The sequence below is a fragment of the Meriones unguiculatus genome, chromosome 2 (genome assembly GCF_030254825.1).
Source record: "Meriones unguiculatus strain TT.TT164.6M chromosome 2, Bangor_MerUng_6.1, whole genome shotgun sequence".
NCBI lineage: Eukaryota > Metazoa > Chordata > Mammalia > Rodentia > Muridae > Meriones > Meriones unguiculatus.
In genome coordinates this window covers 1,382,388-1,402,102 of record NC_083350.1, presented here as the reverse complement: position 1 = coordinate 1,402,102, position 19,715 = coordinate 1,382,388, and the positions used below count along the sequence as shown (strand labels likewise).

General features: G+C 39.2%; 1 protein-coding gene across 1 annotated transcript in view; it reads left to right on the top strand.

Annotated features, from left to right (window-relative positions):
* Nucleotides 1-19,715, top strand: part of Rttn (rotatin) — a 165,977-nt gene that overhangs the window by 113,354 nt on the left and 32,908 nt on the right. The window contains exons 35-38 of the mRNA XM_060376958.1: nucleotides 5,545-5,632; nucleotides 10,897-11,086; nucleotides 12,610-12,700; nucleotides 16,767-16,920. Coding sequence (XP_060232941.1) covers nucleotides 5,545-5,632; nucleotides 10,897-11,086; nucleotides 12,610-12,700; nucleotides 16,767-16,920 — 523 coding nt within the window. The remainder of the gene's footprint in view (nucleotides 1-5,544; nucleotides 5,633-10,896; nucleotides 11,087-12,609; nucleotides 12,701-16,766; nucleotides 16,921-19,715) is intronic.

The following is a 19,715-nucleotide window of genomic DNA, read 5'->3' as shown; positions in this document are numbered from 1 at the left end:
TGTATTTTATCTCTTTTTAAGTTGGAGAAATTTTATTCTATGATTTTGTTGAAAATATTTTCTGGTCCTTGAAGCTGGGACTCTTTGCCTTCTTCTATTCTACTATTCTTAGATTAGAGCTTGTAGTATCCCAGATTTCCTGTATGATTTGTGTCAGAAATTTTCTTAGCCTTAACATTTTCTTTAAATGATTTATCAATTCTATTGTATCTTTTATGCCTGACATTCTCTCTTCCATCTCTTATATTCTGTTGGTGATGCTTGCATCTTTTTTTTTATTATTCTTTCCCCTATGTTTTCCATCTCCAAGATTTCCTCAGTTTTTTTTTCTCCATGTTTTTACTTCCAGTTTTATGTCTTGAACAGTTTTATCATTTCCTTCAACTGTTTGTGTTTTCCTGTATTTCTTTAATGGATTTATTTATTTATTTATTTATTTAAAGGTCTCTACCTGTTTCATTTTATTTTCCTGTATTTCTTTAAGGGATTTATTTCTCTCTACCTTAAAGGCCTCTGTCATCTTTATAAGTTTGGATTTAAGGTCATCCTCTTGTGCTTCAGCTGTGTTAGAATACCTAGAGGTGCTGTTGTAGAATACTTGGATTCTTGTGGTGCCATATTACCCTGGCTCTTTCTCTTACACTGGCCATCAGCCATCTGGCTATCTTGGCTCTGGTTGCTGTGCCTCAGGTGGACATGAATTGGGTTGGGAAGGCTTCTGCTGCCTCTAATGGCTGTGCCCCAAGGTGGATCAGCCAGATAGGGGGTAGGAGGAGAGGGCTCTATGCTGAATGTTGCAGGGTTCCCCACATGCCTCCTCTGGATGGTGGGTGATGGTGGTCAGGGCCTGTGTGCAGCTCACCTCTGCTGGCTGTGCTCCAGGTGGATCAGGAAGACAGGACATTTTGGGCTCTTTATTTATTTAATTATGTTCTTGCTATCTTTGTAATGGTTTGGCCTGTATATTGTCTACAGTGCAGATAAAGTAAGCAGTGCCCTGATTTTCTTCAGGCACTCCAGTAAATAAATACTTCCTCATTGTAGTTTCCATTCAGCTGGATTAGGGATACAGCATACCTTTCATTCTGAAACCATTTCTTTTCTTCAAAAAATTCACTAAAGAGGTGTTTATACATAGTAAACCACAAATGCAACACAGCATTATGACCAAGATTTGGTTTGCTATTGCTTTAAAATTCGTTTTATCTTTTGTCAGAATAAATAACACAGAAAATGTGATTCATTTCTTAAAAATTTTTCAGTTAACAAATCTAAATAAAACTGATTTTTAGTTTAAGTATTTGAAAAGTTTAATTTATGAATCATCATTGTCTTCGAAGGAAAAAAATACTGAATAAATCTTATTGCCACTGTGTTACAAATGGAAACATGAGGGGTAAAGTAAGACCTGGTATCCAAAACAGTAGAAGTCACACAGATGCATAGGTGACGGCTCTGGTTGTTGACCACAGTGGTAAGCCCCACTTTGAAGCCCGATATCACATGTGTAATATAGTCAGGATGCAGAGAGGCTACACTGTATAAGAATGATTAGTGATTTTATATTCAAAGTGGTCCTTTTCAGGACCATGGCCTTCCTTCCGACACTTCTGCACTCATATGTAAGTGGCTGAAGTAACCTGTATCTTAGGTTCAGTACTCACAAGAGGTAAAACTAGCTAAGGCTATAAAGCTTAGGATAGAAAATGACTGAATATTGTTGTATACTAAAACATTCAGAAAGTGTGTGATGTAAAGTACGGAGTTTGATTTCCAAATACAGGTTAGTCTAAGCTGAATCAGCTTTTGGGATGAAAGGAATGAGAGATGCCTATAAAGATAAACGTGTATACATTGTAAAACGATTAGTGGAGTCACATCGGTCATGACACCCTTTCCCTTATGACTGTTCTGTGTGTGTACAGTGTGTATTCTCAGCAGGTTTCAAGTGTGTACAAACCATTGTGAGAAAACCATATTATTAACTACAACCATCACTCTGTCTCTCTGAGGAGAGTTTACCTACTTTGTATCTGAAAATCTGTATGCTTTCATCACCATCTCTTTTTTCCCCTCTGTAGATTCTTACAACAATAAATACACCCAGTTAAGTCTTTTCTCTGTTGTCTTCTGTAACTTCAAGGCAAGAATCATATATACCAGCAACTCAAAGAAGATTCAACTTGTTTTATTAAGAAACATCAACTGAAGATATCAGAGTATATCACAAAGAGATGTGAAAATGTAGGAAAAGCCAATTAGGTGTATGTAACTTTTTGACATGGTGACACCACGATGTCAGCTACAGAATTCATGCTTAAGAACTGTGTAGTCAAGGCACAGAAACTGTTTTAATCTAATAATGTTTTAAGAAGGTTGACAATTTTGTGTTGTCTTGCATTTGACATGCATAGTTGTAGTTTTACATTGAGGCCATTTTAATGAATCAAAAAAATTATGGATGAAGTAGGCTTATTGTTTGAAGAGGACAGACCTCTGCCTCCCACTTAGGTTTCCTGCTTCAAGTGGGAAGGAGTGAGAAGTCTTATTTTCTTGGAGGAAGGAAGAAATGACTAGGCATAGTATTGAAGTAAACCATCCTCCATCACCTCCGCCTGGGGTGGACAGACATCTTAATCTAGCTGAACGTTTCATATGGGTTCAGGGAAGTGTGTGAAAAGGAAGCACACTCTCTCAAACAAAGGCAGGTGTGTTTGAGGATCTCCTATTAGACAGGGTTTATACTGTCAGCTCTAGATTGAGACTACTGTCATGGACTCAGCTAAGAGCAAATCCCTTGTCTTGAGGAACAGGACCAGGGTAGGTCTTTTCTGTATTAATCAGTAGGATGAAACATCCAAAGTACTTCGGTGCCAGACACTTAGTTTTTGAACTTTTAGTGAAGAGGAACAGATTTTTAGATTAGCACAGATTATTAAATATAATTAAATCTCTCTTACCTGTGCTTTACAAATATATATATATATTGTGGCAGTGGAACACTACAGCTTCATATATGTTTGGTTTTGCTTAGTAAAAGAGAATATACCCATATGTTAAATTGGAAAAAAAAAGATGTAAAAACCAGGAAAAATAGAAGTCACCCATAGTCGATTTTTCAGGCATATTACCATGCAAAGAAGCCCTTTGATTTTCTTAACCATATGAGGCAAATTCTAATATAACAAATAGATTTCACAAGCATCTTCCTTAAGCTTGGGTTTCTCTAATCTTATCCCCTTCACTTTTTTTTAATAGCCAAAGGAACTTGAAACAGGAGACAGAAATATTTATTATTCAACTGCTGCCTAGGTTGTGTTATTTGTCATGGTGTTTAATTGCTTTTTCCTAGAACATAACAATTATCTTGATTGCTTTGACAAGAATATTTTTTACATGCCTCTCAATTGTCATCTGAACAAATGTATTTGTAAAATAAGCAGTTGTTAGGCTATTTTTCCTATTATCTGGATTTAATACAAAATAAGGGATTTAGTGCTTGGCTATGGGTGATTTATTTAGATGAAATACTCAGATGACTTTAAGTTTTGGCTTCAGCATTTTCTTATGTACTACTATCAAAATCGTTATTTCCTAAAGGTCTTCTGTTGAAAGGGAGATTTATTAAGCATATGTAGACTTAACTGCTATGATTTTCTTCAAGTTCATTTCTTCTTTAGTATTAGAAACTACAAATGAAAATAATTTTTTAGCATTTCCTTGCATGCTATCACTTTAAGTCAAAGGTGAAATATTCTAAGAATAAGCCAGCAAGTGTACAGATCTCAGCGATAGTGCTGATTTAGCAGTTCTGTTGATGTCCCATGTCATGTCTGCATGGGGCCTGCCCAGGTATGTATCCTTTGTGCCTTTTCAGGAGGAAAAAAAAATTATGGCAAGAAAAAGAGGTAACTTACCTCTCCAGAGAAAACACAATAGCCTAAGTGCATTCAATTTTAGGAGGTCACAGCCTCATCTACAGACCTCTAGGTGAATTTGTATTTGCTTTCTACAGCATTTCTAGTAGGTTTAATGTTTTTAAAAATGTTGTATTCTGCAACACAGCATCAGCATTTTACCAAGCTTTTGTTCTTTTAAGTTCTTTTCCGATACGAGGCAAAATAGAGAAAAATCTTTTAATACTTCGCTATTTTTTTTTTTTTTAATTCTGGATCTGCAAGCTTTTCTTCTACTTTATTTTATAAGTTGGGTTTTATTTGTTTTTTCTTTTGTGTGTGTCTGTTTATCACATGTAAGCTATCTACAGATGCTAGACTCGGGCATCAGATTTCCTGGGTGTGAGGTGTATGTGGTTGTGAGCAGCCATGGGATGCTGGGGACTTGGGGCACCTGGAAGAATAGCAAGTGCACTTAAATTCTGAAGCACCCTTCTCTCCAGCATTTACACTGATTTTTATAGGCATTATTAAAACTTAAAGAGTACAATCTGAACATAAAAATCAACCATTTTATTATAAATAGAGAAAATGGGGCCTGGAGAGATAGTGCAGCAGTTAATAGCACCAGTTGATCTTGCAAAGGATTCAGGTTCAGTTTACTCCAGTTCCAGGGAATCCAAAGCCTTCTTTTTTGCCCTCCATGTTCACTAGGCACATAGATGGTAAACATACATACTTGTAGGCAAAACACTCATACACAGCAGATACATCTAAAGTAATGTAAGAATCTCAAAACCAATAATTCTTACATAAATAAGCATAGATCTTAAGTCTTTAAAAATTTTGGCAATGGGAGCCATACTTTGCTTATGAAAGAAAAAGTATTGGCGTTGGATCCCCAGGACCAAATTCTCAGCACCAAGGAGATTTATTTGCCTCAGAGGATCAGGATTCAGGGAACAAGAGAGAAAGACAGGAGATAGAGGATGAGGGAGAAAGGAATAAGTGAGAGGGAGGAGGGATGTTTGTCCCAGAGGACAAAGGACTGCCTCTGGAATAGAGAGGAGACAGACATGGCACATAGGAAAACAGTGGTTTATAAGGGGAAACCCCATGTTAAGATGAGGTGTTTAACTTTAATTGGACATGTTAATTAGGTGAGCAAGAGGAGGCTTTTGATTGCTGGACTTCAGTAGTCTCATACCTGGCCCCTGGTAGTCAGCCACAGGAGGAAGTAGCCAAATAAGGGAATAGACCTTGGCACCTAACTTTAGGAATGCTATCTAGTGGTTTTTAGCAAGGTAGAGGCAATTGGGGAGAGGGGCAAGGCCCGCCAGAGTTGTGTTTGAGCTGGCCAAAGTCCTTTCTCCTAACATCAGAAACTTAAATTGTAATCAGGCTTCAAATCAGAATTGGCTCTTGAGTTACTGACTCAGGGATGACATTTTAACAGTTCCTAAAAGAGGTCGGAGAAAATGCCATTATCTGAAAACTAGTTATAACTCAAGATGTAGTGTTTTGTAGTTATGTTACCTGGTAAAATTCATTTAAAACCTGCTTTTAAAAGGATATTGTGCATATCTGCTGTTTGTTTCATTTTCCATGATGCAACATTAATGAGTAAAGTACCCTGTCTGGTTCACAGGTGGTGTCTTCTGTGGGCAGTGCTGAGGCTCAGCCCCTGCTGCCATCAGCACTTCCTGAAACTGAGCCTGACCAGTTTGTGAATCAAGGTATTCTTTTGTGTGTGTGAAGGTCCTCCTTCCTTCCTTCCTTCCTTCCTTCTTTCCTTCCTTCCTTCCTTCCTTCCTTCCTTCCTTCCTTCCTTCCTTCCTTCCTTCCTTCCTCCCTCCCTCCCTCCCTCCCTCCCTCCCTCCCTCCCTCCCTCCTTTTCTCCCTCCTTCCCTCCCTCCCTTTCTCCCTCCTTCCCTCCTTTATCTTTGCCCCCCCCCCCCACCTTGTGTTTCTGTAGCCCAGAGTTGACATTAGGAATCTTCCAATCATCCTGCCTTTAATTTTTTTTTTTAACAGCACAGAAACTTGTAAACTAAAGAGTTGCAAAACAAAGGCCTTTGGAACAGTATTCCATCATTACTTCAGGATGAAACCAGTGTGGCATTTACTTCCTCATGAACATTCTTAGAAAACTTGTGCAAACTCCCTAAGTCTGAACAGGTGTTACTCTCTTGAGTGTCCTATGCAAGCCTCACACTTCCTTTGTACCATGTCCACTTGAGCCACATGGGTTAAGTTTTTTGAGCATCTTTTATTTTTTCCTTAAAGAGCTTTGAGCACAATTTTCTCCCTTTTTTTTATTTTATTTTTTATTAATTACAGTTTATTAACTTTGTATCCCAGCTGTAGCTCCCTCTCTCACCCCCTCCAATCCCACCCTTCCTCCCTCTTCTTCTCCTATGCCCCTCCCCCAGCTTAATGATAGGGGAGGAATTTTCTCCCTTTCTTTGGAGCTAGCCAAACACTATTCTATCATCAGGGAATTAGCCATGCAGAATGTTTCTCTGAATTTCCTACAGCGCTAAGGCCTTTCCTTATACTTTCTTTATTAGTTCTTTGAGAATTTTGAGTTTTGTATGTGTTTTGAGCATATTCACCCTCCCAGATCTACCCCCTCTTCCCTATCCCCAAGACAGGGTTTCCCTCTGTGTTCCTGACTGTCTTGAACTTCCTTTGTAGACCAGGCTGGCCTTGAATGCATAGAGATCTCTCTGCCTACCTTTGCTTCCCAAGGGCTGAGATTAAAGGCATTTACTACCACAAAACTTTTCAAGATGTGTGCTGTCCAGACATTTTTGGATTTGTTTTCCTCCACAGAGCATGTTTAGCTTGTCAGTGGCTACAGTCTTAGAGAAAACTGTCTCTCTTCCAGCAGCTAATAACTGCCATTTTCTCCAAGGCATGGATGTAATTTTATGCCCAACTCCTCTCCATTTTGTGTTTTGAAACAAGGCTTCTTTCTAAATCTGGAGCTTACTGGAGACCAGTGATCTGCCTGTGCTGACCTCCGAGCACTAGGATTGCAGGCGTTTGCTGCTGTACCCAGCTTTTACTCGGGTGATGAGCATCTGAACTCGAGTCCCAATGCTTGCATGACAAGCACTTTATCCATTGATCTATGTCCTGAGCCACTCATGTTATTGCTTTCTGTTAGGGAGATAATCTACTGTAATATAAGGTAGAAAGAGGTGCATAGGGAAGGAGGAATGAAAAGAGAGAAAGTCCAGACAGATTTTAAAGTAATATCTGGAAAACAGATTTCTAATTAAGCAAATCACAGGCATGGTAGGATAATAATCAGAAATTAATAAAACAAATGCTGTGAACTAATAAATGAGAATTTGGCTAGCAAAAAGTTTGAGCAGCTAGAGAGATGGCTCAGAAGGTAAGAGTGCTACTGTTGTTTCAGAGGGACCAAGTTAGGCTGCCAGCACCCTTGCTGAGCTGTTCATTGCTAACTGCAGTTTTAGCTTCAGGGATTTCATAGGGTACCTGTCCTCTTATGTACCCCTACATTTACATACTTTAAAAAAAAGTCATTTAAAGAAACAGTTCAGTGTGTATGGACGTGGTTTAGGCTTCCCTAAACATTTTTTCTCTTAAAAAAAAATCGAAGTGGTTATTAGTTGAACAATATTTAGTATTTGAATCAATATGCATTGCATATTCATTCTATTTTTTAACCCTCTTTTAGGAAAAACTTAATAGTAGTTAACTTGAAAGTGAAGAGATTATAGTTGAATGCATTCTGTAAGGCTGTGTAGTCATTTGAAACAAAATCTATGGGTCTTTATGTTACTAGAAATCACATGAACAACCTTCAGTATATTTTTATTTGTGTTCTGCAGGCGAGCATGGAACATATGCTCATGCTAGGTACATCCTAAATCTTCTGCTCCCTGCAATGTATTTTATAAATGCTAGTATGTTTCACTCTTTGTATTTGAACCACAATCAACTCTGCTTTAAGTTGTATTTATATTGAAGTGTACAAAGTGAAATTATATAAATACTAGAAAAAACATATGAGTGGATGTTTATTAAACTGCACAGAAGACTTTCTAATTTTGTCTCAAAATGCAATAAAAAGGATACATTTTACACTTAATAATAAAAGTAAAAACAACTTATGTGGCAGAAAGTAGCATAAAGTGAAGAGTTTACCTGACAAACTAACGTATTTGCAACATTTATTACTAAAATGCTAATGAGCATATAAAGCACTCCTAATTCTTAAGAAGGAAAAAACTGATAACATGTAAAAGTAAACAGAGACAGGAGGCAGATATGCACAAAAGATATGAGGAACCTAGATTGCCAGATAAGTACAAATCAATACTATATCATGCCCTGACCTTCTCTCTTAGCTATTAAATTAAATTGCCAACTATTAAAAAGCACTTGCAGTTTATCTTCCTGGCCAGGCTACGGAAAACAACACTTTTATAAATTATAAGAGGGAATGCAATTAGTGTAACATTTTTTGGAAGGGAACTTGGCAATATCTAATGAATCTATAAATGCATTTATAGATTCATTAGATATTGAATCTAACGCATCTCTAAAAATACGAAAATACATATACATATGATTATTTAATGAAATATTATTTGCAATTAGGAAATATGGGAAACACCCAGATTTCCAAAAGCAGGAGGGTGGTTTTAAATTATGTCTGCGTAATGAACGATTCAGCTATTGAAAAGTCAAGGAGGATATCTTCAAATTGGTACATAGTAATTCCCTCCAAAATATTGATTAGTAAAGAAGGCATCCAAATGGGTTAGGGAGATGGCTCTGTGGGCAAAGTGCTGATTGTGCAGTTCTCCACCTCTCATGTGAAAAGTTGGTTGTGGTAACACTTTGTTTTTCATGCCAGTGCAGGGGGCAGAAAGAGGTAGACAAATGGGTTCATTGAACAGCCAGTCTAGCTGCTCTGCTGAAGTTTGGGTTCAAAGAGAGAGAGGAAGAGACTCTGCTTCAGAAGATAAGGTAGAAAACAAGGAGAATACCCCGTGTAGACTCTGACTCCACATGTGTATACCTGGTCATTCTCACACATCACACACACCACACTAAAAATATATACTTAACAAGTTACTCTTCTAGTGGACCTGGATTGATTTCCAGCACCCAAATAACAGCTTTGAGCCATCTGTAACTCTAGTTCCTCTGGCATCTGCAGGTACTAGGCATGTGTCTGGTGCACAAACATACACGCAGAGGAACCAAATATACAGATTAAAATAATAAAAGGGGAATTAAAAACATTAAATTATGAATTGTTACATTATATGAATATATATAAGCATATACTATATAATATATATTATATATAATATGCATTACATATAATGTACATATACATATTAAATAAGATAATATATAATATGAACTATATATTAAATAACAGTAAAATAAAAATTAAATGTATATCTTCATTTATTATAATAGAAAACTGGAGCTTAGTTATTAGAGTAAATGCACGTCAGGGAGGAAACACATGAGGGTAAGAACAAGGTAAAAATGGCTCTGCAGTGGGCATACTGATTTTTCTTACATATTCTTCTTGGCTTAGACTTTCCTAACCGTATCTTATGTTTCATGTGATACAAAGAAAAAAGAAAATTAGAACTAACAAAGTGCGAAAGTAATGTGGACTACAAACAAGTTCATCTAGGAAGTAATTCATAAACATTTACCCTCAGACTTAATGGCAAGCAAAGAAAATTGTAGGCAACCATTCAAGTCACGATACTTGTTTACCTATTGCAACTATTGATTTATTTATTTAAATATAGTCACTTTGTTTTTTTAATTAAAATTTTTTCTATATTAGTTAAAGTTTATTTACTTTGTATCCCATCTGTAGCCCCCTCTTTCATTCCCTCCCAATCCTGCCCTCCCTCCCTCTTCTCCTGTAGATTTTACTTTTAAGCTGTCATGAATTTCTAGAGTGTTTTGGTATGGTGACTAGTGAGAGATTGAAGCAGGATGCATTGAGAGTTTTACATACTATTCTTTTAAATTAAATTTTAATTTTTATATTAATTATTGTTTAGTTACTTTGTATCCTAGCTGTAGCCTCCTCTCTCATCTCCTCCCAATCCCACCTTACCTCCTTCATCTCCTCCCATGCCCCTCCCCAGTCCACTGATAGGGAGAGGTCCTCTTCCCCTTCCATCTGACCTTACCCTATTAGGTCTAATCAGGACTGGCTGGATTGTCTTCCTCTGTCGCCTGGTAAGGGTTCTCCCTCGGGGAGGTAATCAAAGAGCTAGCCACTGAGTTCATGTCAGAGATTGCCCCTGTATCTGACAGAGGGCTAATATCTGAAATATATTAAGAACTCAAAGTTAAACACCAACAAATCAAGTAATCCAATTAAAAAATGGGGTACGGAGATAAACAGAAAATTCTCAATAGAGGAATATCGAATGGCAGAGAAACACTTAAAGAAATGTTCGATATCCTTAGTCATCAGAGATGCAAATCAAAACGACCCTGAGATTTCATCTTACACTCATCAGAATGGCTAAGATCAGAAACTCAAGTGACAGCACATGCTGGAGAGGTTGTGGAGAAAGGGGAACCCTCCGTTGCTGGTGGGAATATAAACTTGCACAACCACTTTGGAAATCAATCTGGTGCTTTCTCAGACAATTATGAATAGTGCTACCTCAAGACCCAGCTATACCACTCCTAGGCATATACCCAAAGTTTGCTAAAGGACACAACAGGGACATTTGCTCAACCATGTCAATAGCATCTGCATTTGTAATAGCCAGAAGCTGGAAACAGCCCAGATGCCCCTCAGTTGAGGAGTGGATACAGAAATTGTGCTACATTTACACAGTTAGGAGAATTAACCAGCCACCTACCTCACTATCTTTAGGAACTCTCATGTGCTATGAGAACTTATAAATTTTGTTAATTACCATGAGGTAAACTGAATAACTTTCATGCTCTTTGTAAATAACAGGTCAATGTGAAACCAGGTCAGCGCGACCCCGTGACTCCTCGTTGTCTGCTTCCCGTCAACAGCAGATCATGCTTGTTACTCCATCCCTGCTGTCAGCAATCTGTAGCCTTTTAGACAACCTCTTGGCAGTTACTCCGAGAGATACTGCAAGTGCTTTTCAACAAGCCCATCTCATAGAGCTTCTCTGCAGGTAAGTGGGAGTAGAGACGAATAGACACAGGCTCTGTGTGCCCGGCAGTATATTCTCTTGTTCTTACACCCACCAAGTTCCAGGCCTTTCGCCACCGTTGTCTTCATGGTTGTTGCTGTTGTTACTTCCCTCTGTTCTATTAATATACTTGTATTGGCTTCTTGCTTGACTGTTACATTAAGGTCAGAAAGGTTTTTTCTCTAATTTTGAAGACTGAGATGGCTTTCGACCTCATGAACCGTCTAGCATAGTCACAGAATGTAGTGTAATCCCTGTGGTTATTCATGACAGGACATGAAGAAGTTTGAGGATTCTTTTCTCCAGCAGTCATATCAGAATAATGTTCCCAGTTTGAAACTCACTGTTGAATTTCATTTGTATGTATTTTGTCATGGGAAACTAAACTCATCAGAAACATTCTGGTAGAATTTAAGGAAACAATGATTTGATCCTTTGAATTTTTAATTTTTCCAATGTTAATGAGCATCTGATGATGTTTTTATCATCGGGGCAAAGCCTTTGTTATTGTGTTCAGACCTATGTAAGTTTGTAGTTTATTCCTTGTCCTTTAGAGAGTATTGCTGGCCCCAGCTTAAAGAGGTGAGTGTGAGGAAAGTTAGTGTCTAGATACTTCTTGTTTGTGGTGAATGATTTCTCTCATCTTTCAGCATGCCTGTGTTCTTTTAACCGCTTGCATGGTACATTTATCTGACTTTCTCTTCTTTTAATTTATCTGACTTTCTCTTCTTTTATCTGACTTTTAAGCAGTGCTGTCTGAAATATTTTTTCTTTGCCAGTTCATACTGCCTTCTCTCTCTTCTGGGATGTGAAGATAGAACTGAAAAAAAAAAAAAAAAAACCAATGTTTCTGTCATAGGTTTTCTGTTGCTGTAATAAAACACTACCCCAAAGCAGCCTGGGTAACTAAAGGGTTTATTAGGTTCACAGGTGTCAGGCCAGAGTCACCAAGAGAAGATGAGCTGAGCTGAGGCAGGAACTAAAGCAGAGGCCAGGGAGGAGTGCTAACTGGCTTGCTCCCTCAGGCTTATTCAGCTGCCCATACCACCCAGGTCCACTTCCTCAAGGATAGCGCCCCCCCCCCCCCCAAGGCTAGGCCTGCTCAAGTCAATTAGCAGTTAAGAGCAGCTCCACAGACATGCCCTCAGGATAATATGAGGGAGGCAGTTCCTCAGTTTGGTTTCTTCTCAGGTGAAAACTGATGTTAAATATGACAGTTTCATTTTTTAGAATTCTTTGTTTTTCACACTTACCTAACAGTATTTTTTCGGTTTTTTGTTTGTTTGTTTGTTTGTTTGTTTAATGCTCCTTAAATATTTACTTGTGGGGATTTAGCTCAGTGGTAGAGCGCTTGGAAGAGCCAGGCCCTGGGCTTGGTCCTCAGCTCTGGGAAAATATCTATATATGCTTGTAAAAGCCCTCCCTCTTTAGTTGTCTTCACTTGTGGAGTTTGTCTTTAACAAGAAGCATAGTGACCATCTACGGGTGTTCTTTATCCCTCACAGCACTGTGGATGCCTCCCTCCTAGAGAGGTGCATCCAGGACCTCAAGACCCCGCTGCCTGTGTCATATGCTGTTGAATACACTCTGGCTCAGGTAAGCATCTTGAATACGCCTCTCCCTGTGCCCTGGCTTGCTTTGCCTTAAGGGTCCATAAAAAAGATGGCGGTCACTGCACATGTGAGGGATGGGAGAAAAGAAGAGTGGATACTTCCCCTACTTCCATCACTACTCAGCTATAAATGTTTTGTCGCTTCTTGGAGCACTGCTTTATAATGGGGTGTTGGCATAGCCTGCTTACTCCTATGATTTTACACTGTCTCTGATGTCTTTTATTTTCAGCTAGGTTGAAGTTGTTAGACTAACATGTATATTTTCTTTTCTTTTTCACTTTATATTTTGTTTTTTTTTGAGACAGGGTTTCTCTGTGTAGACCAGGCTGGCCTTGACCAGGTCCACCTGCCTCTGCCTTCCCGAGTGCTGGGATTAAAGGGCAGTGGCACCACCCCATCTTTCAAAAAAAAAAAAAAATCTGAAAACATTTAGCCAGGTGGCCAAATAAAGTTTAATTTTTCCTTCACATCTGTTCACCTAATTTGAGGTACATGCCTAGGTTCTGTATGTAAAATAAACAATTTCCTGTATAGTTGTTGGTATTAGAAATTTTATTTAAAGACTGGATTTTAATTTGGCAATGTGTTTTGCGTGGTTGAGGGGTGCTGGGTGGACAGGGAAGTGTCTTTTGTGTTGCACTCTGCACACAGAAGGCTAGGATGTCTTGGAAATGCAAAGCGCATTGCTCTTTCTAGTGTAGTATTTTTATGTGAATTAACTTATTCATAGGATATACTTCTCTTTACTCTTTTGGTGGTACAATTGACAAGTCTTCACTAAATAACCTCTCTGGTTTAGAATCATTAAAACAAAGACCTTTCCCCTTAGATTGGTAAAATAGTTAACAAATCCATATATTTCTTAGGATGATAAGCATTTCAAAAGAAAAAAGGAAAACAAGGGACCTTCTCGGGTATTGAGGCAGATCCCTGATGTACTTAGGCTGTCAAGGAAAACCTTTCCAATCATGATATTTGATTTGAAGTGAGGAAAATGGTCCTGTAGGCATAGCAAGGCCTCTGGAATAAAAGTGTGGTTGGTCTATACAAGAAACAGCTAGGAATCCAAAATTGTTTGACCAGCATCTGTGAGGGGAAAATGAGGCTAGAAAGCACAGTTAGCAATGAGGGCAGAGTCTTGCCTGCAGTTGTGTCTTGAATGTACAGTGTAGAGCCCTGATAGCATTAAACATTTATGGGTCCTTGTCTGAATAAGTGTATGCACAAAAATAACACGAGGTATCATTAGTTCCATCGTGTTACAAAGGAAATGGAGGTTGAGGGATCTCACACAGCACAGAGCAGAGCAAGGAGTGCTGATCATGCAGGTTGGTTCCAGAGCACATGGTGATCCACAGTGCTGCCTACATTACATGGGTTAATGCTTGTTCAGCCATTGATGCTTGTATCGGAATTCAGAAAATTCTCTAATATTTGCCAGATTCTGTTCTAGTTGTGGTTGATACAAAGCAAACATCTGTGCCCATAAAGAATCTATAGATTGGGTGCAAAGGACACATAGAATCATAGATGAGATATGAAATATGTTACCAGATAGTGACAAATGCTGTGGGGAAAAAAATGAGTGACATTGGTTACAAGGGTGTGTCACAGGGGGAGCAGTTGCTACAGAGTGGTCAAAAAAAAAAAAACAAAAAAACAAACAAACAAAAAAAACCCTGTAGGGCAGAGTAGTGCAAAGATGAGCAGAGATGTGGCCTGGAAAGGAAAGCAGCCATGGATGTCTGAGGCAGAGGGTTACAGTCACCAGCAGGCAAAGTGTGTTAGAGTGTGTGATTGACAGGCTTTTGGTTTTTATTTTTGTGCTTTTTTTTTTTATATAAAGAACATCATAAATAGAAAAAGATAGTTTATTAAGTTTAAGTGGTTAATTTACAAAACAATTCAGCTTTTTTTCACATTTTCCACTGAGTTCATATATATATATTAATTATACTTTATTCACTTTGTATCCCCCATAAGCCACTCCCTCCTCCCCTCCTGATTCCATGCTCCCTCCCCCTTCTTCACGCATGCCCCTCCCCAAGTCCACTGATAGGGGAGGTCCTCTTCTCCTTCCTTCTGATCTTAGTCTATCAGATCTCATCAGGAGTGGCTGCACTGTCATCTTCTGTGGCCTGGTAAGGCTGCTCCCCCCTCAGGGGGAGGTGATCAAAGAGCAGGCCTATCAGATTATGTCAGAGACAGTCTCTCTTCCCAATACTATGGAACCCACTTGGACACTAAACTTCCATGGGCTACATCTGTGCAGGGGTTCTAGGTTATCTCCATACCTAGTACTTAGTTGGAGTATGAGTCTCTGGGAAGACCCCTGTACTCAAATTTTTTGGTTCTGTTGCTCTCCTTATGGAGTTCCTGTTCTCTCCAGATCTTACTATTTCCCACTTCTTTCATAAGATTCCATGCACATTGCCCAACAGTTGGCCCTTTGATAGTCTGCAGGGCAGAGCCTTTCAGAGGCCCTCTGTGGCAGATTCCTAGCTTGTTTCCTGTTTTCTTCTTTTAAAAAAGATTTATTTATAATGTATACAATGTTCTGTCTGCATGCGTGCCTGCATGCCAGAAGAGGGCGCCATATCTCATTATATATGGTTTTGAGCCACCATGTGGTTGCTGGGAATTGAACTCAGGACCTCTGGAAGAGCAGCCAGTGCTCTTAACCTCTGAGCCATCTTTCCAGCCCTATATTTTTTTTTACAATATATATTTATTTATAGTATTTCCAGTATTCAGAGATTAAGTTTTCTATAACTTTATTAGGACCAAAGATGAAGAGATTACAAAGAGTTTACGAAGCTGAGTATGGTGTATACCTATAATCTCAGCACTTGGGAGATGGAGGCAGGAAGATCAGAAGTTCAAGGTCAACTTTAAGTACAGGGTGAATGCCAGGCCTACCCAGACTACATGAGACCATCTCTAACAATAGGAAACAACAAAAGTGTTACAAAAATAAGCAAATTAATCTTCAAACTCTTTATAAGGAATTTGTGAAGGATAGAGGTACTTATACTTTTATATAATATAAAATAAGCTAGCATATTCTATAAAGAAATTTCATGCTCAAAGAAGAAGAGAACAAATTATTTTTCAGTGGTCTGAGACCATGTACTATGGAGGCGTGCATACCTTCATAAATGAAGACCAGTTCCCAACTCTTAATTATGTTCTCAGAGCATCAGACCACGGTGAGTGACAAACTGTACTCGTAGACATAAAGTGGCCTTAGTGCAGCGCCGTAAGATCCCTGGTAAGAACGCTCTGCCAAAGAGCCGTAAGCACAGAAGGCATTGCTGCAGCTCTTCAACCGCTGTCCATGCCGTAAGACCCCTGGTAAGAACGCTCTGCCAAAGAGCCGTAAGCACAGAAGGCATTGCTGCAGCTCTTCAACTGCTGCCCATGCAGAGCACATGTTGAAAGGACATTTGTGTGTGTTACCTGTAGTATGAGCATTAAGAAAATTCCAGAGCTAGTTTTATTGTGCATCATGGAAATTTAATTTTTTCTCTTGTATTTAAGAATTTTTTTCATTTAAGGATAACTAAAAGTAAAAATGTATTTTATTAATAACAATAGCTAGGCTAGTAGACTAGATGCATTTTCTTCCATACTTATGCACTTTAAGGAATATTTTTGTAATCAGATCTTTCTTTACAAACTGGTTTATTTTGGTTTTAAATACTCTCAGTGCTTCTCCTAGGATATTGGTTCCACAAGTTACCTACTTTAAAAATAGAAAGACTTCGTTTGAATGAAATATAAAAACCAGCCCTGAAAATACCGTTTTGTTTACTTGTGATGTACCTGATAGTGCTAATGTGCCGTTACTGACGCGCTTGCAGTATTGGAAACTGCGCTTTGCCTGATGCACATCAGGCTTATAGCACATAAGTTAGGAGCGCTGTTTTTAGTGCTTCAGTAAGTGTATTTTATACATAGCACGTAGAAAAGTAAAGCACCATGATGCCCCTGGTAGGTTTTCCATGAGATCTACTTATTTATTATATTTTATCTCTTTTTGCAAATAGGCTTCCTTTCTCTTGGAATACCTGTCCTCTTTGTCCCAGCTTTTGCAGTCCTGTCTGTTGGTAGATCCTAGCCTTGTGACACGGGATGAACTCTTGAAACCTCTTATAACTAATGTCATTCGAGTTCTCATTGTGTGCATCAAGGATGTACTGGGTAAGTCTGTGTATCTGTCTGTCCATCCATCCATCATCTATCTATCTAAATTATAACATATTTTATGTGTGAGGGTGTTTTGTCTGCATGTATACATGTACACCACATGCATGCCTGATACCTGAATAGGTCAGTGGATCCCCTCATACTAGGGTAGCAGATGGTAGTGAACTGCCATGCAGGTGCTGAGAACTAAACCATGTAGGTCATTGGGAAGTGTAGTTAGTGCTCTTAACCACTGAGCTATCCACAGGGATGGAGGGAAATAGCTTTGGGAAAGACACTGGAATTGGGAGCAATTTGTGGGTCAGGGAGGAACCTAATGTAATAGAAACTCCCTGAAATCTACAAGGGTGACTCTTGCAAAGACTCCTAATAATGGGGATACAGCCTGAAGCAGCCACCTTCTGTAACTAGCCAAGGCTTCCTGTGAAGGGATTGGGACACCACCTCACCACAAAACATGTGACCTACAATTTGTCCTGCCTAAAAGATGTGCTGGGGAAAAGGTGGAACAGAACTTGTAGGAGTGGCCAACCAATGGCTGGTCCAGCTTGAGACTCATGCTACAAGATGGAGCCCATGCCTGACACTGCCTGGAGGGCTAGGAACCAGAGGCTGATTGCCCAGAGACCCAAGATAGAGCCAAACACAATTTACTTTAAAAAAAAAAAAAAAAAGGCAATGAAATGATTCCCAATGGTATTCTGCTATACTCATAGACCAGAGCCTCCCATAATCCTTATCAGAGAGGCTTCATCCAGCAACTGATTGGAGCAGATGCAGAGACCCTCAGCCAAACATTAGGCAGGACTCAGGAATCCTGCTGAAGAGGGGAAGGAGGGTTGTAGGAGCCAGAGGGGTCAAGGACACCAGAAGAACACGACCCATAGAATCCACTAACCAAGCCTCATGGAGCTCACAGACATTGAATCCACAAACGGAAACCTGTATAGGTCTGACTTAGATCCTCTGCATATTTGTTATGGTTGTGTAGCTTGGTTTTCTTGTGGGGCTTTTAACAGTGGTAGCGGGGCCTGTCTCTGACTCTTGCCTGCTTTGGGGACCCTTTTTCTCCTACTGGGTTGCCTCTACCAGCCTTGACATGATGGTATTACCTAGTCTTGTTGTAACTTGTTATGCCATGTTTGGCTGATATCCTTGGGAGGCCTGCTCTTTTTTGATGGGAAATGGAGGAAGAGGGTGGATCTAGGGTAGAGGGGAGAAACTGGGGGGTTAGGAAGGAGGGGATCTGCAGTCAGGATGTAATATGAGAGAAGTGTGTGAGTAGAATAAATAAGCAATGAAAAATTAAACATAACCACATCATTTTCTTCCTTCTCTTTCTTCCCTCCAACCCTTCCCATGTCTCCATGCCTTGCTCTCTCTCAAATTCATGGGCTCTGTTTCTTGAATTGCTTTACACACACACACACACACACACACACGCACACACACAGTCCATTTGTTACTTATCTTCATGTGATTTCAGAGTAGACATTTTGGTATTGGATAGCAATTTGGGGGTTCTTCTCTGAGGAAGATTATTTTCCTAAGGCTCAGGGATCATGGCAGAAGAATAATACTGAAAGATTGTAAAACCCAGATGAACAGAAAGTTTGCTGTAAGATTTTATCTCCTAGAAATGTCAGAGAAGCTCTGTCTGTGAAGTCTTCATCAACATGACTGCCTAAACAAGACCTGAGCGTAGATAACATCAGTGGATATGGAAGGGGAAATTTTCATGAGGCTTCAACTTCAGGCAAAGAAGTAAAAGCAAATAAGGAATTCTGATAGCTTTTCCTATGAGATCCATGACTACCCCTGGCTACTTGGCTAGGGTTGTAGTTCTAGGTATCATTTCCTTCTTGTAGAGGAAATTGGTTACCAACAAGGTATGGGTGCCACTACTGCAGCTGTAGGGTCAGTGTGCTGTGCCAGTTGTTATAGTTCACAGGCACCTTATTTAAGCTAGTTAGGACTTTTGGTTGATTCCCTCCCTTGGAAGCTAGACTTGCACCTTCTGCTACCATGAAATGTAGTCCTCAGGAGGCTTTTAGGTCAGACCGAGCTTAGATAGTCTGGTTCCTGTGTCCTTTATTACATGATCTTTTCAGCAGTAGGAACTTTAGCTAAGTGTAATTTTACAGTTTAGATGAGGAGTGAACAAATCTTGCTCTGCTCCACATGAATTTTTTTTTTTGTTTGTTTGTTTTGTTTTGTGTTTTGCTTGTCCTCCTCACCCCCATTCTCCCAGTATTTTATAGTTAGAGTGATCTGAAGTGACTCCAGGAGAAACTTAAGGTAAATGATTAGTATAAAAAATGGACCAAAAGTTTCCTCAGATGAAACACATTCTAAGACCCTTTGAATTGTATGGATATGCTTTCCCTGTGAGGTGCGAAAATGAACGACGCCATGATCCTGAGCAATGCAAGTCCTCAGCATTGTTCATATCCATGTTAAAATTACCTTTGTGTTTGAGTTGCAATATTTTCATGCTTAGAAATTCTTTTCATAGTAGCAATAATTTAATGAGCTTACAGAAATTAGACTGCAGTCTCTATAATAAAAAATAGATTCTGTGAGAAGGGTGTAAAGTAGATTTTACAGAGATCTGTGGTCTAACATTGCTCAGTTCTCTCTTATTAATTCTTTTTGTTTATCAATTTTATATGTTGGTTTTGTGGCTATTCCTTGGTCAACACTGACACTGATTTTTGAAGATGCGTGAGGCATTACAACATTGGTCCTACAAGTCTATGGTGAAGATGACAAGTCCCTTGGTCTAGTAG